The following is a 15,075-nucleotide window of genomic DNA, read 5'->3' as shown; positions in this document are numbered from 1 at the left end:
AACTGGAATACTCTCTTTCAAATTCTGAGGGTGGCAGGGGTAAAATACAGGGAGCGAAAGGCTATTTACAATTTGTACAGAAACCAGATGGCAGTTATAAGAGTCGAGGGGCATGAAAGGGAACCAGTGGTTGGGAAAGGAGTGAGACAGGGTTGTAGCCTCTCCCCGATGTTATTAAATCTGTATATTGAGCAAGCAGTAAAGGAAACAAAAGAAAAATTTGGAGTAGGTATTAAAATTCATGGAGAAGAAGTAAAAACTTTGAGGTTCGCCGATGACATTGTAATTGTGTCAGAGATAGCAAAGGACTTGGAAGAGCAGTTGAACGGAATGGACAGTGTCTTGAAAGGAGGATATAAGATGAACATCAACAAAAGGAAAACGAGGCTAATGGAATGTAGTCAAATTAAATCGGGTGATGCTGAGGGGATTTGTTAACATGGAGTATAGATTTAAGTGTCAGGAAGTCGTTTCTGAAAGTATTTGTATGGAGTGTAGCCATGTATGGAAGTGAATCATGGATGATAAATAGTTTAGACAAGAAGAAAATAGAAGCTTTCAAAATGTGGTGATACAGAAGAATGCTGAAGACTAAATGGGTAGATCACATAACTAATGAGGAGGTTTTGTATAGGATTGGGGAGAAGAGACGTTTGTGGCACAACTTGACTAGAAGAAGGGATCAGTTGATAGGACATGTTCTGAGGCATCAAGGGATCACCAATTTGGTACTGGAGGGCAGCGTGGAGGGTAAAAATCATAGAGGGAGGCCAAGAGATGAATACACCAAGCAGATTCAGAAGGATGTAGGTTGCAGTAGGTACTGGGAGATGAAGCAGCTTGCACAGGATAGAGTAGCTTGGAGAGCTGCATCAAACCAGTCTCAGGACTGAAGACCACAACAACAACAACAACAGATGCAGATGTATGTATTTTGGCTTTTGGCTTGTGCTGTTATTTATGTTAGCATTCTATGTCATGTGTGTGTAGCTTGGTTGCACTTATTCTGTTAAAAGTCATTCTGTTTCTTTTTTCTTATTTGCTTATTAAGATGAATATCTTTCATATTACTCTCAGGTTTAACCTACATTTCTTCTGAATTTTTTTGGCATTCGTACATCCTTGTACCTTAGTTCTTCTCCATGTCATGTCGTGGTTACACAGGTGCACTGTATCAGCATTAAATAAGTGTTGGATATCAATGTAGGCTTTTTTCTTGCAGACTGTTATATCAGGTTGTAAGCTGATTTGCACTTTCTGTAGTGCAGGGTCATTACTTAGCTTCAATTTGGTCTAGCAAATGACTTTCACCTAATGTCCTATGGTGCCTTTATTTTTATAGACTGCATGCATTTCCTGTAGCAGTTTAGGGACAAGAGGAATTTGCCCAGGCTGCAACTGAAAGCTGGTGTTCTTTGCATCCATAATTTGGAATGTTATTTGGTGGTCGTTGGGGAGAGATACATGCAGGAATTACAGGGAAGTGACACCAAAAATTGTCTTCCCAGAAACACACACAGGCATAGATGTGTGCATGTTAAGAATGTAGTGACAATTCTGAATCATTACTTGAATGTTAGTTCCTGTAGTTTGCGGTCTGTGGGTTGGTAATTATCTTTTCTCCACAATGGTACATAACAATGCCAACATGTTTGCGACAGTTATTCTTTCTTTGCGCTGACTTCTTTTCCAAAGAGCTGAATTTTAAAATGCAAGTCCTCGTCACATCAGGAGAAGGAAATTAGTTCATAGCTCGGCAGTAGAATGCAAAACTTGTCACACCCACATATTAGAACTTACTTAACACAATACTGAGACAACTCAATTACATACATCTTTCTCACACCAGCTCAGAAGACTGACAGACATGGAGATTGGCAAAAAATGACAAGTGAGGTACATAAAATAATTGCTATTTTTGCTCTTCAATTTTCTGTCAGCATAGGTATAACCACACATCGCTATGATATCTTTGCGGTACAGAGATTGTGCAAATATTTATTTATATGTAAAGGCCATTTAAAGAATCTACACATCCACGTATGATAGACATTTGCCTGCTAGTTGTCTGGGCATGGGCATGATGCCCTAATACTGCTAGGTAGGCTATTTTTTAATCATTTTGTCAAGAATTTGTAATTAATTTATAATTAATCTTTAGTTTTTTTAAATTTCTTAATTGTTTAATGGAGTAGGTTAGAACTGTTGGTTTACTTCAGATTTCTGATACACCTGATGATGGGGGAACCATTTATAATGACTTCTGTCAAGCAAGACTTTGGTGAATAAATTATTTTATAAGTGTGGTGTATTTGTAATATAAATTACAACCAATCCTAAAGATTTTGGAGGAGGGAGCAGTCATATTTTCTTAAGACATACTAAATTATTCTAGCATATAAACAAGAATTTCAGCTAGACATGATGAACAGGCAGGACACGTCATTTTGATAAGAAAAATCATGGATAGCTTTGTAAAACTTACCTCGGTTGTAATTTTTAGATGTTCCTTTCTTGTACCATTTATGGGGTGAAGTTTTTCCTTTCTTGTACCAACCAAGGGGTGAGGTTTCTTCTTGAACAAGACTCCAACCATCAGGGCAGTGAGGGGGATCTGGACACGCTGGTTCTGTTTCAGTAACAGAGAAATTAATAGGTTTGATAACTAACACAGACATTATTTACCACAAACCACACTGTAGGAAGAACTATTTTGAAAGGAAACAGTAATGCTTTTCTAGACACATCAAATCATTCACTTCTACTTCTACATCTATACTCTGCATACAATTGTGTGGTGCATGGCAGAGGGTACTTCCCCCTCTAGCAGTTATTAGGGTTTCTTCCTGTTCCATTCATGTACGGAGCACAGGAAGAATGATTGTTTGAAGGCCTCTGTGCACGCAGTAATTATTCTATCCTCATGATCCATACATGAGTGATATTCCTAGAGTCATCATTTAAAGCAGCTTGTTGAAATTTTGTTAACAGACTCTCTCAGGATAGTTTATGTCTTCTTCAAGAGTCTTCCAGTTCAGTTCCTTCAGTATCTCTGTGAAACTCTGTCATGGATCAAAGAAACCTTTCATCATTTGTGCTGTCCTTGTCTGTATATGTCCAAAGTCCCCTTTTAGTTCTATATGAGCACTATTCTATTTGAGCACTATTCTAGAACTCGTGGCATGAGTGGTTGTAAGCAATCTTCTTTGTAGACTGATTGCACTTCCCCAGTATTCTACCAACAAACCAAAGTCCAGAAACTGCTTTACCCACGACTGAACCTATGTCATCATGCCATTTTATATACCTATAAAGTGTCACACTCAGGTACTTGTATGAGTTGGCTGACTCCAACAGTGACTCATTCATATTATCGTCATAGGATAACATGTTTTTTCATTTTGTGAAGTGCACAATTTCTGAACATTTAAAGCAAGTTGTCAATCCTTGGACCACTTTGAAATCTTATCAAAATCTGACTGAATATTTATGCAGCTTCTTTCAGACAGTATTTCATCAGAGATAACTGCATCATCTGAGGTTATTATTAATATTGTCTGCAAGGTCATTAATATAAAACATGAACAGCAAGAGCCTTAGCACTCTTCCCTGGGGCACACTTGAAGTTATTTCTACATCCAATGATGATTCTCCCTCCAAGATAACATGTTGCATCCTCCCTACCAAAAAGTCCTCAATCCAGTCTCAAATTTCACTTGACACCACCCTATTAGATCGTACTTTTGACAGTAAATGTACGTGTAGTACTGAGACAAATGCTTTTCAGAAATCAAGACGTACTGCATCTACCTGACTGCCTTGATCCAAAGCTTTCAGAATGTCATGTGAGAAAAGTGCGAATTGGGTGTCACACAATCAATGTTTTTGGAATTCATGCTGGTTGGCTTTGAGGAGGTCATTTTGTTCAAGATACCTCATGATGTTTGAGCTCAAAATATGTTCTAAGATTCTACAACAAGTTGATGTCAAGAATACTGGATGGTAATTTTGTGGATAACTTCTACTACCCATCTTGTAGATGGGTGTGATCTGTGCTCTTTTCCAAGAACTGCTGTGCATGGATTTTTGTTTGAGAGATCTCCAAAAGATTGTAGTTACAAGAGGGACTAACTCAGCTACAAATTCAGTATAATTTTTTTGTTATTATTATTTTACATGTCTAGTTCCATAAAAAGTTTATGAAAAAAAAATAGAAGACAAGCCTAAGTTTATAGAAACACAGTCAACAATATAGGCTAACATAGGAATAAGTTCAATTTTTCAAGGAACTCCTCGACAGAATAGAAGGAGTGAAGGAGTGACCCATGAGGAAAGCCTTCAGTTTCAATTTGAAAGCGTGTGGATTACTACTAAGAGTTTTGAATTCATATGGTAGCTTATTGAAAATTGATGCAGCAGTATACTGCACACCTTTCTGCACAAGAGTCAAGGATATGAAATCCAAATGCAGATTGGACTCTGTCAAGTATTAACTGAGTGAAAGCTGCTAATTCTTGAGAATAAGCTGATATTGTTACCAAGGAATGACAGTAAAGAATATATATATTGAGAGGACAATGTCAGAATACCAAGAACAGAGAACAAGGGTCAACAAGACAAGAGATTTGCGCACTTACACCAACTGATGCCCAAACTGCCCATTTCTGAGCCAAAAATACCATTTGAGAATGGGAGGGGTTACTAATACAATACCACATGCCATAAGTGAATGAAAATAAGCAATATAGACTACTTTTGTGTCGAAGTACCACTTACTTCAGACACTGTTCGAACAGTAAAAATGGCAGCATTAAGTCTTTGAACAAGATCCTGAATGTGGGCTTTCAATGACAGTTTACTGTCTATCTGAACACCATAAATTTGGATTGTTCAGTTTCCATTTATTTAAATAAGGAACAGGAGTGGCCCCAGCATTGATCCCTGGGGCACTCTACATTTGACTGTACCCCATTCAGACCCCACATCACAGCCATTCTCAGCACTGTGACTAATGACCTTTTGCTGCCTATTGTTAAAGCAAGAGGTGAACCAATTGTGAGCTACTCCCTGTATTCCATAATGGTCCAACTTCTGGAGCAATATTTTGTGATCAACACAATCGAATGCCTTAGTTAAATAAAAAAAGATGCCTAGCATTTGGAACTTTTGTTTGATGCATCCAGCACCTCACAGAGAAAAGAGAATATAGCATTTTCAGTTGTTAAACTGACTTTATATCATCAAACTTGTGCTGCTGACCAGACATTTCCTTCACAACTGACCATATGGTTTTAATTTTATTCTGTGAATTAGCTAGTCTATTTGCATACCACATACTCTTTGCCTTCCCAATAACATTTTTAAGCTCGTTACAATACTGTTTGTAATGCACTAATAAAGCTTGATTGTGACATTTTTAACATTTTGATATAATTCCCACTTTGTTCTACATGATATCCTTATCCCACTAGTCAGCCACCCAGACTGCCTTTTACTGCTAGTACACTGTTTAGAATGTTCTAATCGAAAGTAACTTTCAAAGAGCATGAGAAATGTGTTAAGGAAAGTATTATATTTGTCATCTATGTTACGGCACAATAAACATCCTGCCACTCTTTTTCCTTAACGAGGTTTAAAAAACACTCTATTGCCATTGGATTAGCTTTTCTACATAGTTTGTAATTATATATAATACTTGTTTGAGTACAAAAACCTTTTAGTGTTAAGATTAGTGCATCATGGTCTGAAAGGCCATTGACCTTTTTACAAACAAAATGTCCATATAGTAATGAAAAAATATTGTCTATGGCTGTACCACTGTTCCCCCTGCACCCTGGTTTGAAAAAAATACAGTCTGCATAAGATCATGTGAGTTTAGGAGATCTTCCAACATCCTTTTTCTTGCACAATGACATGCAAAATTAATATTGAAGTCATTACATATAAAGTGAACCAAGAACCCTTTATAGCTTGAGCAGAAATGCTCTGAAGTCAGAGTTATGGGACCTATAAACAACAACAATTAGAAGTTTAGTTTCACTAACTTTAGCTGCCCCTGCACAACATTCAAATACCTGTTCAATGCAGTGCCATGATACATCTACGGACTCAAATGGAATATTGTTTTTTGTACACATGGCCACTCCCCCAATCTGCAAAGAACTCCTTGAAAAAATCTGTATCCTCGTAAAGGAAGTCTTTGAATTGTCAAATTATTTAAGTAGTGCTCTGATATACCAGTCTGACAGGGATTCCATCAGGCCCTGCAGCTTTGTTCAGTTTTAATGATTTAAGCTGTTTCTCAACACTACTGACACTAATACTTATTTCATCCATCTTTTCAGTGGTATGTGGATTAAACTGGGGCAATTTTCCTGGGATTTCCTTTGTAAAGGAATATTTGAAAATGGAGTTAAGTATTTTGCTATGCTATCCTCAATTTCAGCTCCTCTCTCATTGACTCTGGACTGGACATTAACTTTGGTGCCACTAACAGCCTTTACAAATCATCAAAATTTCTTTGGGTTTTGTGAAACATCATTTGACAATATTCTGCTATTGTAGTCATTGGAGGCATCATGCACTGCTCTCTTGACAGCCAAATGTGTTTCATTCAGCATCTCTTTAGCTGTAGCTCTATGCTTTTTTTCCCCACCTTTTTTGCAGACATCTCTGTTTCTTTAGAAGTTTCTTTGCAGTGACTTTATAACATCAAGCTTCCCTAGCATTATGAACTGTTCTACTGGGTGCATATCTTTCCAGTGCATGGTTAACTGTCCTTTTAAACTTGAGCCATAGTTCATCTACATGCTCCTGTCCTGTGCTGAAAGTTTCAAGTTCCACACTGAGATATGACACTACTGATTTTTTATCTAATTTACTGAATGTATTGCTTTCTGCTTGTTTTAATTGTCCTTTGTGCTTGGGTAACAACAGTTGCCACAACTGTGTCATCATCACTGATATCAATTTCAATCTGGACTTCCTCAAAGAGGTCAGGTCTATTTGCTGCCAGTAAATTCAATATATTTCCAGCATTGGCATGGTTCCTAACTATCTGTTCTGGATAGTTTTCAGAGAAGGCATTTAGTAATGTTTCACATAATCTCTTATTACACCCACCACTAGCAAAACTAATTTTTCCAATAAATTGTTGGATGATTAAAGTCTTCACTGATGATTACAGTATGATTGGGGAACTTACATGCAAGTGAATTGGGGTTTTCTCTAAAGTTTTCTGTTATGTCAGGAGATGAGTCTGGTGGGCGATAGAAGGATCCAGTTATTATTTTATACTACTCCCCTGGTAATGAGACTTGCCAAACAGTCTCACATGCAGTTTCAATTTCTATCTTAGTGGATTTGAGTTTCTTGTCTACTGTGACAAATACACCACCTCCATCTCCCATTTGATTATCCTTTCAATATACACTAAAATTTTCCCCAAAAATCTCACTGCTATCAATTTCAGGCTTCAGCCAGCTTTCTGTACCTAGCTTCACTGCATTTCAGGAGTGCTTCAAACTCTGGCACTTTGTTGCGAATGCTTTGGTACTTTACCAGTAGAATTTTAATACTCTCACCTGTGGGAGGATTCTCTTTTGATGTTACCCTGAGACTTCTGGGTTTCCTACATCTGTTGTTATCTGGATTGTATGGAGAAATGCCTAATCTAAAAAATGCTTGTGTGCACCCCACACACAGTCAGCTACCTGAGCAGTAGCCTCTGATGTGTAGTGCACAACTGACCCTTTTCGGGGGACCTTACTGTTCTCAAACCTATGGTAGAAGTCCAGGAAGTCACGGCCTAGCTTGTCACGGTACCTTCAAAGTCTCTGATTTAGTCCTTCCACTCAACTCAAAACCAAAGAGGCACAATCAGTTCTGGGGATGATGCTGCAAAAATTGTGAGCTTCATTGAAATTCCATGTGCAACGCTGGTGTTCTCAAACTTCTCTGCCATTCACTGGAATGACCCAAGTATGAACTCAGAGCCCAGATGACAGGCATCATTTGTCCCAACATTTTCCACAATCTGCAGTTCACTGCACCCTGTTCCCCCCAAAAGTTGCTGGAATGGCCTCTTCAGCATGTTGAATGAGGCCTCCAAGCACCTGATTTCCTTTGCTGTTCTTCTTGCCATTTCCCTGAGGGGTACCATGATTCACCATACATTTAACTGCTGATGATTAATACACTCCTACCCTTTAGCATTGCCTCCTCTTGACACCATACAAAACAAGTTTCCCCAAAACATGTGAAGTGGGACCCACTAGCTCAGTTTCACTTTCAGTGAAAGACAGCACCTCAAAGTTGGTTAGGCCTCCCTGGTCCCCATCCTCTTTGTACAGGACACCTTAACCTACCATTGAGGAGATAGGATCCACCAGGAAAGGATAGTACTTGAGGTACCTCTGGTACTGGTATCACAGGTACATGATGTGCTTGGATATCTCAGATGAGAGCACTTCCCCGCGAAAGGCAAATGTCCTGAATTCGAGTCTCAGTCCAGCATACAGTTTTAATCTGCCAGGAAGTTTCGTATCAGCACACAGTCCGCTGCGGAGTGGAAATTTCATTCTGGAGGTATGTGACACTCGTGAGCTCTTCCAGCAAACCTATTTGCAGCAGCTATCAATCATTTGACTGCAGTCAGGGCAATTTCCAGCTGCTTATGAATGTCAACCAACTCATCCCATGTTTGAGAAGAGCATTCATAATGGGTCTGCATTTTGGCTGGTGCAATATATTACACAACAGTGAGAAAATAACTTTAAATTAAGCCCGCTGGTTATCTTTTAATTTGCTGATGTAAGAAGTTGCTAATTCCTTGTAAGAATTGAAGCAAATACACAAAATGAGATTTCTATTAAGCCAACACAGAAGCCTGTCGTAAAAATTACCAGTTTCCTAAAAGTTTTAATGTTAATTATAGCTGTTAGCACACAGAGTTAATTTACGATAAATGCAGATAATATTCAGGGTTACTCCTCTTTATTAGAGAACTAGATGTAACACCATATGTTAGTTAGAATATGTGCTACAGTAACTAAATTGCAAATGCCATTTACTACAAATTGCTCACAGACTATGCAAAGGATAATGGCAGCTTCTGCAAATTCCCAAGAATGTATGTTTATTTGCATTGATATGCAATAAAATTCAAGGGTGACATATTCTTCGGCAGAACTATAAACCGCAAATGCTGATTTGCTATGAAATAAGTTACATATCGAAAACACTTGTACCTGTAACTTATAAAAATATAGTTTTGTACATGTCCAAAAATTATAAAAAATAACCTGTTTCTCATATAATTGTACAATGAAATTAGGGAATGAGGATAGGCCTACTGTTCTCAAAACTTTTTAAAAGAGCACAATGAAGTTTAAGCCTATGATTGACAATAGCAGTTTGAGTTTATCACAGTACTTGTCAAATGTTCAAAATTTCACAATATATCACAATACACACAGGTACTGATACACTCAATGAAAGATTATGCAGAAGCAATGCGAACAGTAAAATATGTGAACTAGAACTTCAAATCGGCACATGAATCTTGCACACACAGTCTCACACAACTTGAACTATTGTTTGGGTTATTAGTGGCAAAGGAAGATCAGTAACAATTTATGTTCTAAAATGTCTAATGGAAAATGAAAATACTATACAGTAACACCTGCAGCTTGTATCAGTTGTGATATTATATCAACTCAAACCCTTAATCACAACTAACCCTTTCATCCACAATGAGAGGTACACCCATCAGAAAATCTGGATTCACTGGAATACTGTGATTTGGCAAACCCGTTATAGATCTTAAGGTATGTAATATGAGTTCTGGAGCTCAATGATTTACCAACAGTCTTCTGAATAGTACTATGATTGCACTGATGGGCGGCAATACATGTACGTTAATGAATAGAACCTAAGCAGTTTTTGAATGCCATTCATGAGTTTCAGTCGACATAATACCTGACCTGTATGAAGCAGAAGTGCCAGAACTCATGTCCCCCCCCCCCTGCCCCGTCCTCATCCCTACCCCCTACCCCCACCCTACCCCACCAATAGTGATTGTAGTAAAGCTACATCCGAAAGCATACTAACAGAGTTCCTTCTGGGCAATTTCTTCAGTACCACTGAAGAATTTTTGTTTATTAACATGCAGCTTATAGAACATACAAATATTACATATTTATCTTTTATTAAATTATTCTTTTCTGTAGCTGAATTCATCTGTTAACGGCCAGTATGCAGCTTAAGTAAAACTGACTCATTCCACATTATTATATCATACAAGTGACACATGGAACAAATAACTAAATAATTGGACAACTCCTCACAAATGATGATCTATTGATCTATTGACAAGCTACTAACAAAACAAAGAGTTGGACTGCCATTGGTTAATTTGGATGCGAAAAATAAACAAACAAATAAGTAAATGTACTCATATTGTTCATCATTATTTTTCGCTTTTGTAACCTTTGGTAGGCATTTCCATTCTAGACATAAAATCTGCATAAGTGTGTCTTGCAAACATCCCATCACTCGTATGCCCCAATCTTTATCTTTCCACATTAATAACACTGTGGTTTAGTAGCTAGCATCTTCATTACTAGCTTGACTGTACCATGTTCACTCTCCACCAACACCAAGATATTTAATATAAATTTTGATCCATGTAATCAAAACCTTATTAATGTGAAAATAATGAATATAGCTAACATTCTATAAGTTTATGAATGGGATGTTAGTGCAAGAATGCTGATTGTCTGTTGTTACAATGGCCAGCCCTATAGCAGGACAGTAGAATGTGTGACATGTATGAGAATTGTTGAACTCAGATTTAAAGTTCAGTGCCTAAAAAACTTCCAATATAATTGGACAGCCTACAAAAGAGATGCACTGCATTGCACTTGAAATCCTGAATATGAGAAAAAATTTAGAGGAACTTGTAGCCAAATTCATCCACCAACTTCACAGGGGGTGAAAAATTATGGAAAGGAGCATGTGAAAAGTAAAGGACTCACACACAAGTGATGGAATGCAGCAATATGTTGCCAGGTCACACAATTTGCCCTTAAATCAAAAGACGGCAGACAAATCACAGTTGGCAGCAGTTGATTGCTGGTCACTCATAATTCCCAAGCAATCTGATGAATCACATGTATGAACTGGATATGTGTGGCAGTACGGCTGCCTGGTTTTCACTCGTTTGTCTAATTATAAAGTATTATTAAGTATAATTGTGTATTTTGTTTCATTTTGATATGCCCAGATGAAGTTAGAACATTACCTTTGAATTCATAGTTATTCTGTGAGCATGGACCACTCTGAAAAGTGAAGTTTAAGGAGGAGCTGCCATTTATATTAACACTTGGGTGACCAACCCCAAATATAACTCATGACACAACACTTATGTTCAAAGAATGCACCCAAGTAAATCTCAGGCTGTGAGTTTCACAAAAATTCAATGATTCTGGATCAGAAGGGGAAATATCTGTGTGCAAACAGTCTGAAGGAGATTCATATTCAGATAAGCTGCAGTCTACCACAATTTTTCATCATTAGTATTGTTGCTACAGATACTGCTGCTGTAATTACAATTTAGTTCTGTTTTATTTATCTTAATCTCAGCTTTTTTACAGATGAATCTCTTAAAGAAGCAGCATCCAAGATCTGTTCAGAAAAATGACATAATTTATTTATAAAAGAAGCAGGAAAGAAACAAGCTAGTATTGACTTGATCGCGACATACCTTTTTGCATCCCACAATGCTGCAGTCTTTTAATTCCAAGTATAAGTTAAATTGCTCAAGAACTCATCTCACATTATTTTAAGGATAATTATATTTTTGTTATCATTACTGGAAAAAAATTGTAATCTATCAAAGCATTAAAATAATTATGAGAAAGAAAACTTGAACCATGGCCCTTTTTAGCGTGTATTACCCTTTCAGATTCATAAACACAAAAGTACCGGTAACATATTTCATAATGGGACAAATGGCTTTTTTCTGGACCCAACGTTTCACTAAATGACTGAACCTCAAAAAAGAGTACAAACCTAAAAATATTGAACTATTGCAGATTTATTACTGAGTTGCATTTCGAATGTTGTGCTTTAGAAGTAGAAGCTTGAGGAAAGCTCATAGTAATAGTCGCAATATACTGGCATCATTTGGTAATTCTGTGTTTTTTATGAAGTCTTTAACTTTGAAACAGAATTAGGTGACATTAACTGGATAGTTCACTTAAAATGATGGCCATCCTTATTTTACAGCTGTACTGAAGTCACTTGTCATTTTACATAATGTAACTCTCTCTATAAAATTTACAACAATGAATTGTGGAAACCAGCAGTGCTACTATTGATAAAATAGATTAAAAATAGATACACAACATAGAATATCAATGAAAATTATAAAGAATTCTGTAACACAGCCCACAGTTCCCAACAAAAGCATACCGAAAAGATTAATAAATTTTAATTACCATTTTTTAAAATTTATTTGTGCAAGCATTAGTCAACATGCATTAGTCAACACACAGAGATCAACTACCACCGCTAATAGACATATTAATTCATTTTCCATAGTAGACAATCACAACACAGTAATAATTGAAATATGAGTTGAAATTGCTTTGTAAACTACTTATGTGAGGTGGATTTGAAATAAGCAAGCAACTGATATTGCCTGCAGTTTGTTGCTGGTGTGAGTCCTTAAGAAGTGTGTTCATTATTTTCTTTTGAAAGTAGCAGAATGATCCGCTAGGAGTTAGTGGCAATTGTACAAGGAACAAATTTAGAAATGTATGTCATAGGTACTTGATCATTGGAGAAAACAGATTGCCTGTCATTGTCCAGAAGCCAGTTCACCTATTCTTCACAATAACAGTGTGTCAAGGCACACTGTGTTAAGAAAGAGGGAGTTTTGATGGCAAAGACTGTTATAATCTTTCACCACACCATACAGCTACAGTGCAGTCCTGTGTGACTTATTTTTGTTACTTAACATCCAATCTGATCTCAAACAAAACCATTTTGAGGCCATCGAACATTATCATAGAAAGTGGCAGAAATATTGAACATAATGTATATACTATTAAGAGTACTACTGTGAAAACTAGTAAGTGTACCTGAACTTGATTTCATGTGTATCTGTAAGATAGAAACTCCAATTTTTAACTAGAATGTCAGGTAACACTCACCTGTGCCAGGTAAGGGAGTAGTTACTGGTGGTTCTGTTTCTTCTTCAAATGTACATGCAACCTCATCATCTGGACAATCTTCCACACCATCACACCAAACACTCTCATGGACACAAGCACCACTTGTCGGACACAGTCGAGTTGCTGGTGGGCAAGGTTCACAACGACATTCACATATTCCCTTAATAAGAACACCTCTCAGTCCCTGCAAAAGGAAAAGCAGTGTTTGGATGCAAATTGAAGAATAACTGATCAGTTATATTTGCCATGGACCTCAGAAATTTCTGTTTCACTGTTTACTTATGTAACTATTAGACAGATAATCTGCTAGTGTAGTATTTGAGCTTGTGATATAAAATATCACATATGCCTATGTTAAAAACTATTTGTCAGGTTCTTGCGACTGATTCTGCATTGTTTCAAATCCAATGTAAACTAAAACTTACATACTAAATTACTGTTTCAATAGAGTGACTATTTGTCCAAATAATTTACAAAATGAATAGAAATGTGATTTCCAAATAGAAAATCAGAAATTAATCACATTCTTCTCATCAGTATCAAATGTACTACATTTTTAATAAAATCACTATGCCTGGAAAAAAGAGTTGTTTTTAGAAGGTCAGGTGAAAAAAGATGCTGTAGTTTCTCCTACAGTAAGTTTCATTGTCTTCTGATATAAGTCTCATTTTCCTCTCTCCTAGTCTATCAATTATTTCAAACTTGTTTCATTTAATTTGATTTTAAGAATATCTGGCAGTACTGACTGCGTGCTCCAGGGAGATTTAAATGTATAGCACACATGATTACATTGGTGCAGTATTACATAGTGGTGATTCTACAAGATCATCATGACAATGCACATACAGAACTTCCATATACTTCGGCAGTAGGAAACTGACACAATAAAACACAAGACTCTGACACCAACAGATCCATCCACATTATATTTCCCTATGACAGCCACATATAATTAATTCACACAGACATAAACTTAACTTCACATCTACAAAAAGTGAGGTACAGTTAAAAACCAAGTTGTTTTGTTCTGAGCTCACAGTTCAGAAATATCAGAAACTTTACACGTTATGCAATGCTGAAGACATGCTAAGTCTATATCATTTGTTTTCCCTCCACAACTACATTTTTCCTTCTGCTTCAAATATTTGTTGACAGCTTGAAATACACTGCCCTGTCTCTTAGCTCGTGTTGCTCGCTACAAAATATGGACCCAATTGTACATACACCAGTATCAGACATTTATATTGCCTCTAACTTGCTAACCACTATTTTTTTAACTGACCTTCCAGTTACAAGTCCACGGCATGATCCAATCCTCTTGGCCATTAATTATTTCTATATCTACATCTATAATCTGAAATCCATTGTGAAGGTCAGAGCAGCAAGTACTTCCCATGGCACCATATACCTGAGTTTCTTCCTATTCCATTCAAGAATGATGGTTTAAATGTCTTGCACGTTATGTGATAAGTATGATCTTATATTCCCTTTGCTTTCTCAGTTTTGATAATTTCTGGTGTCAGTGCCTCTGTCATCCATGAGTGTCCAGACACTGACTTTGGTGCCACAGACAACATTTACAGGTAACCAGAATTTCTTTGGGTTTTGTAAGAGGTCTTTCAATAGGATTCTGCTATGGTGATTGTGGAACAACTCAGGTTTGGTCCTTTTGACAGTCAAATCCATTTGATTTAGCATCTTTTTATAGCCCTATGCTTTGTTTTACATTTGTTGTGGAGAAATCACCTTCTCTTTAGAAGTTTATTTACAGATATTGTATACCACAGAGGGTGCCTCCTGTCGTGAATTGTTTTAATAGGTACATATTTATCCAGGG

General features: G+C 37.0%; 1 protein-coding gene across 1 annotated transcript in view; it reads right to left on the bottom strand.

The window, feature by feature from the left end:
- Nucleotides 1–15,075, bottom strand: part of LOC126251888 (hemocytin) — a 541,167-nt gene that overhangs the window by 166,219 nt on the left and 359,873 nt on the right. Inside the window, exons 50-51 of the mRNA XM_049952591.1 lie at nucleotides 13,218–13,422; nucleotides 2,486–2,629 (exon numbers count right to left, since the gene is read on the bottom strand). Coding sequence (XP_049808548.1) covers nucleotides 2,486–2,629; nucleotides 13,218–13,422 — 349 coding nt within the window. The remainder of the gene's footprint in view (nucleotides 1–2,485; nucleotides 2,630–13,217; nucleotides 13,423–15,075) is intronic.

Source organism: Schistocerca nitens, chromosome 4, assembly GCF_023898315.1.
Source record: "Schistocerca nitens isolate TAMUIC-IGC-003100 chromosome 4, iqSchNite1.1, whole genome shotgun sequence".
Classification (NCBI taxonomy): domain Eukaryota; kingdom Metazoa; phylum Arthropoda; class Insecta; order Orthoptera; family Acrididae; genus Schistocerca; species Schistocerca nitens.
The sequence above is the reverse complement of the archived record's forward strand: the minus strand, read 5'-3'. Positions and strand labels throughout refer to the sequence as shown.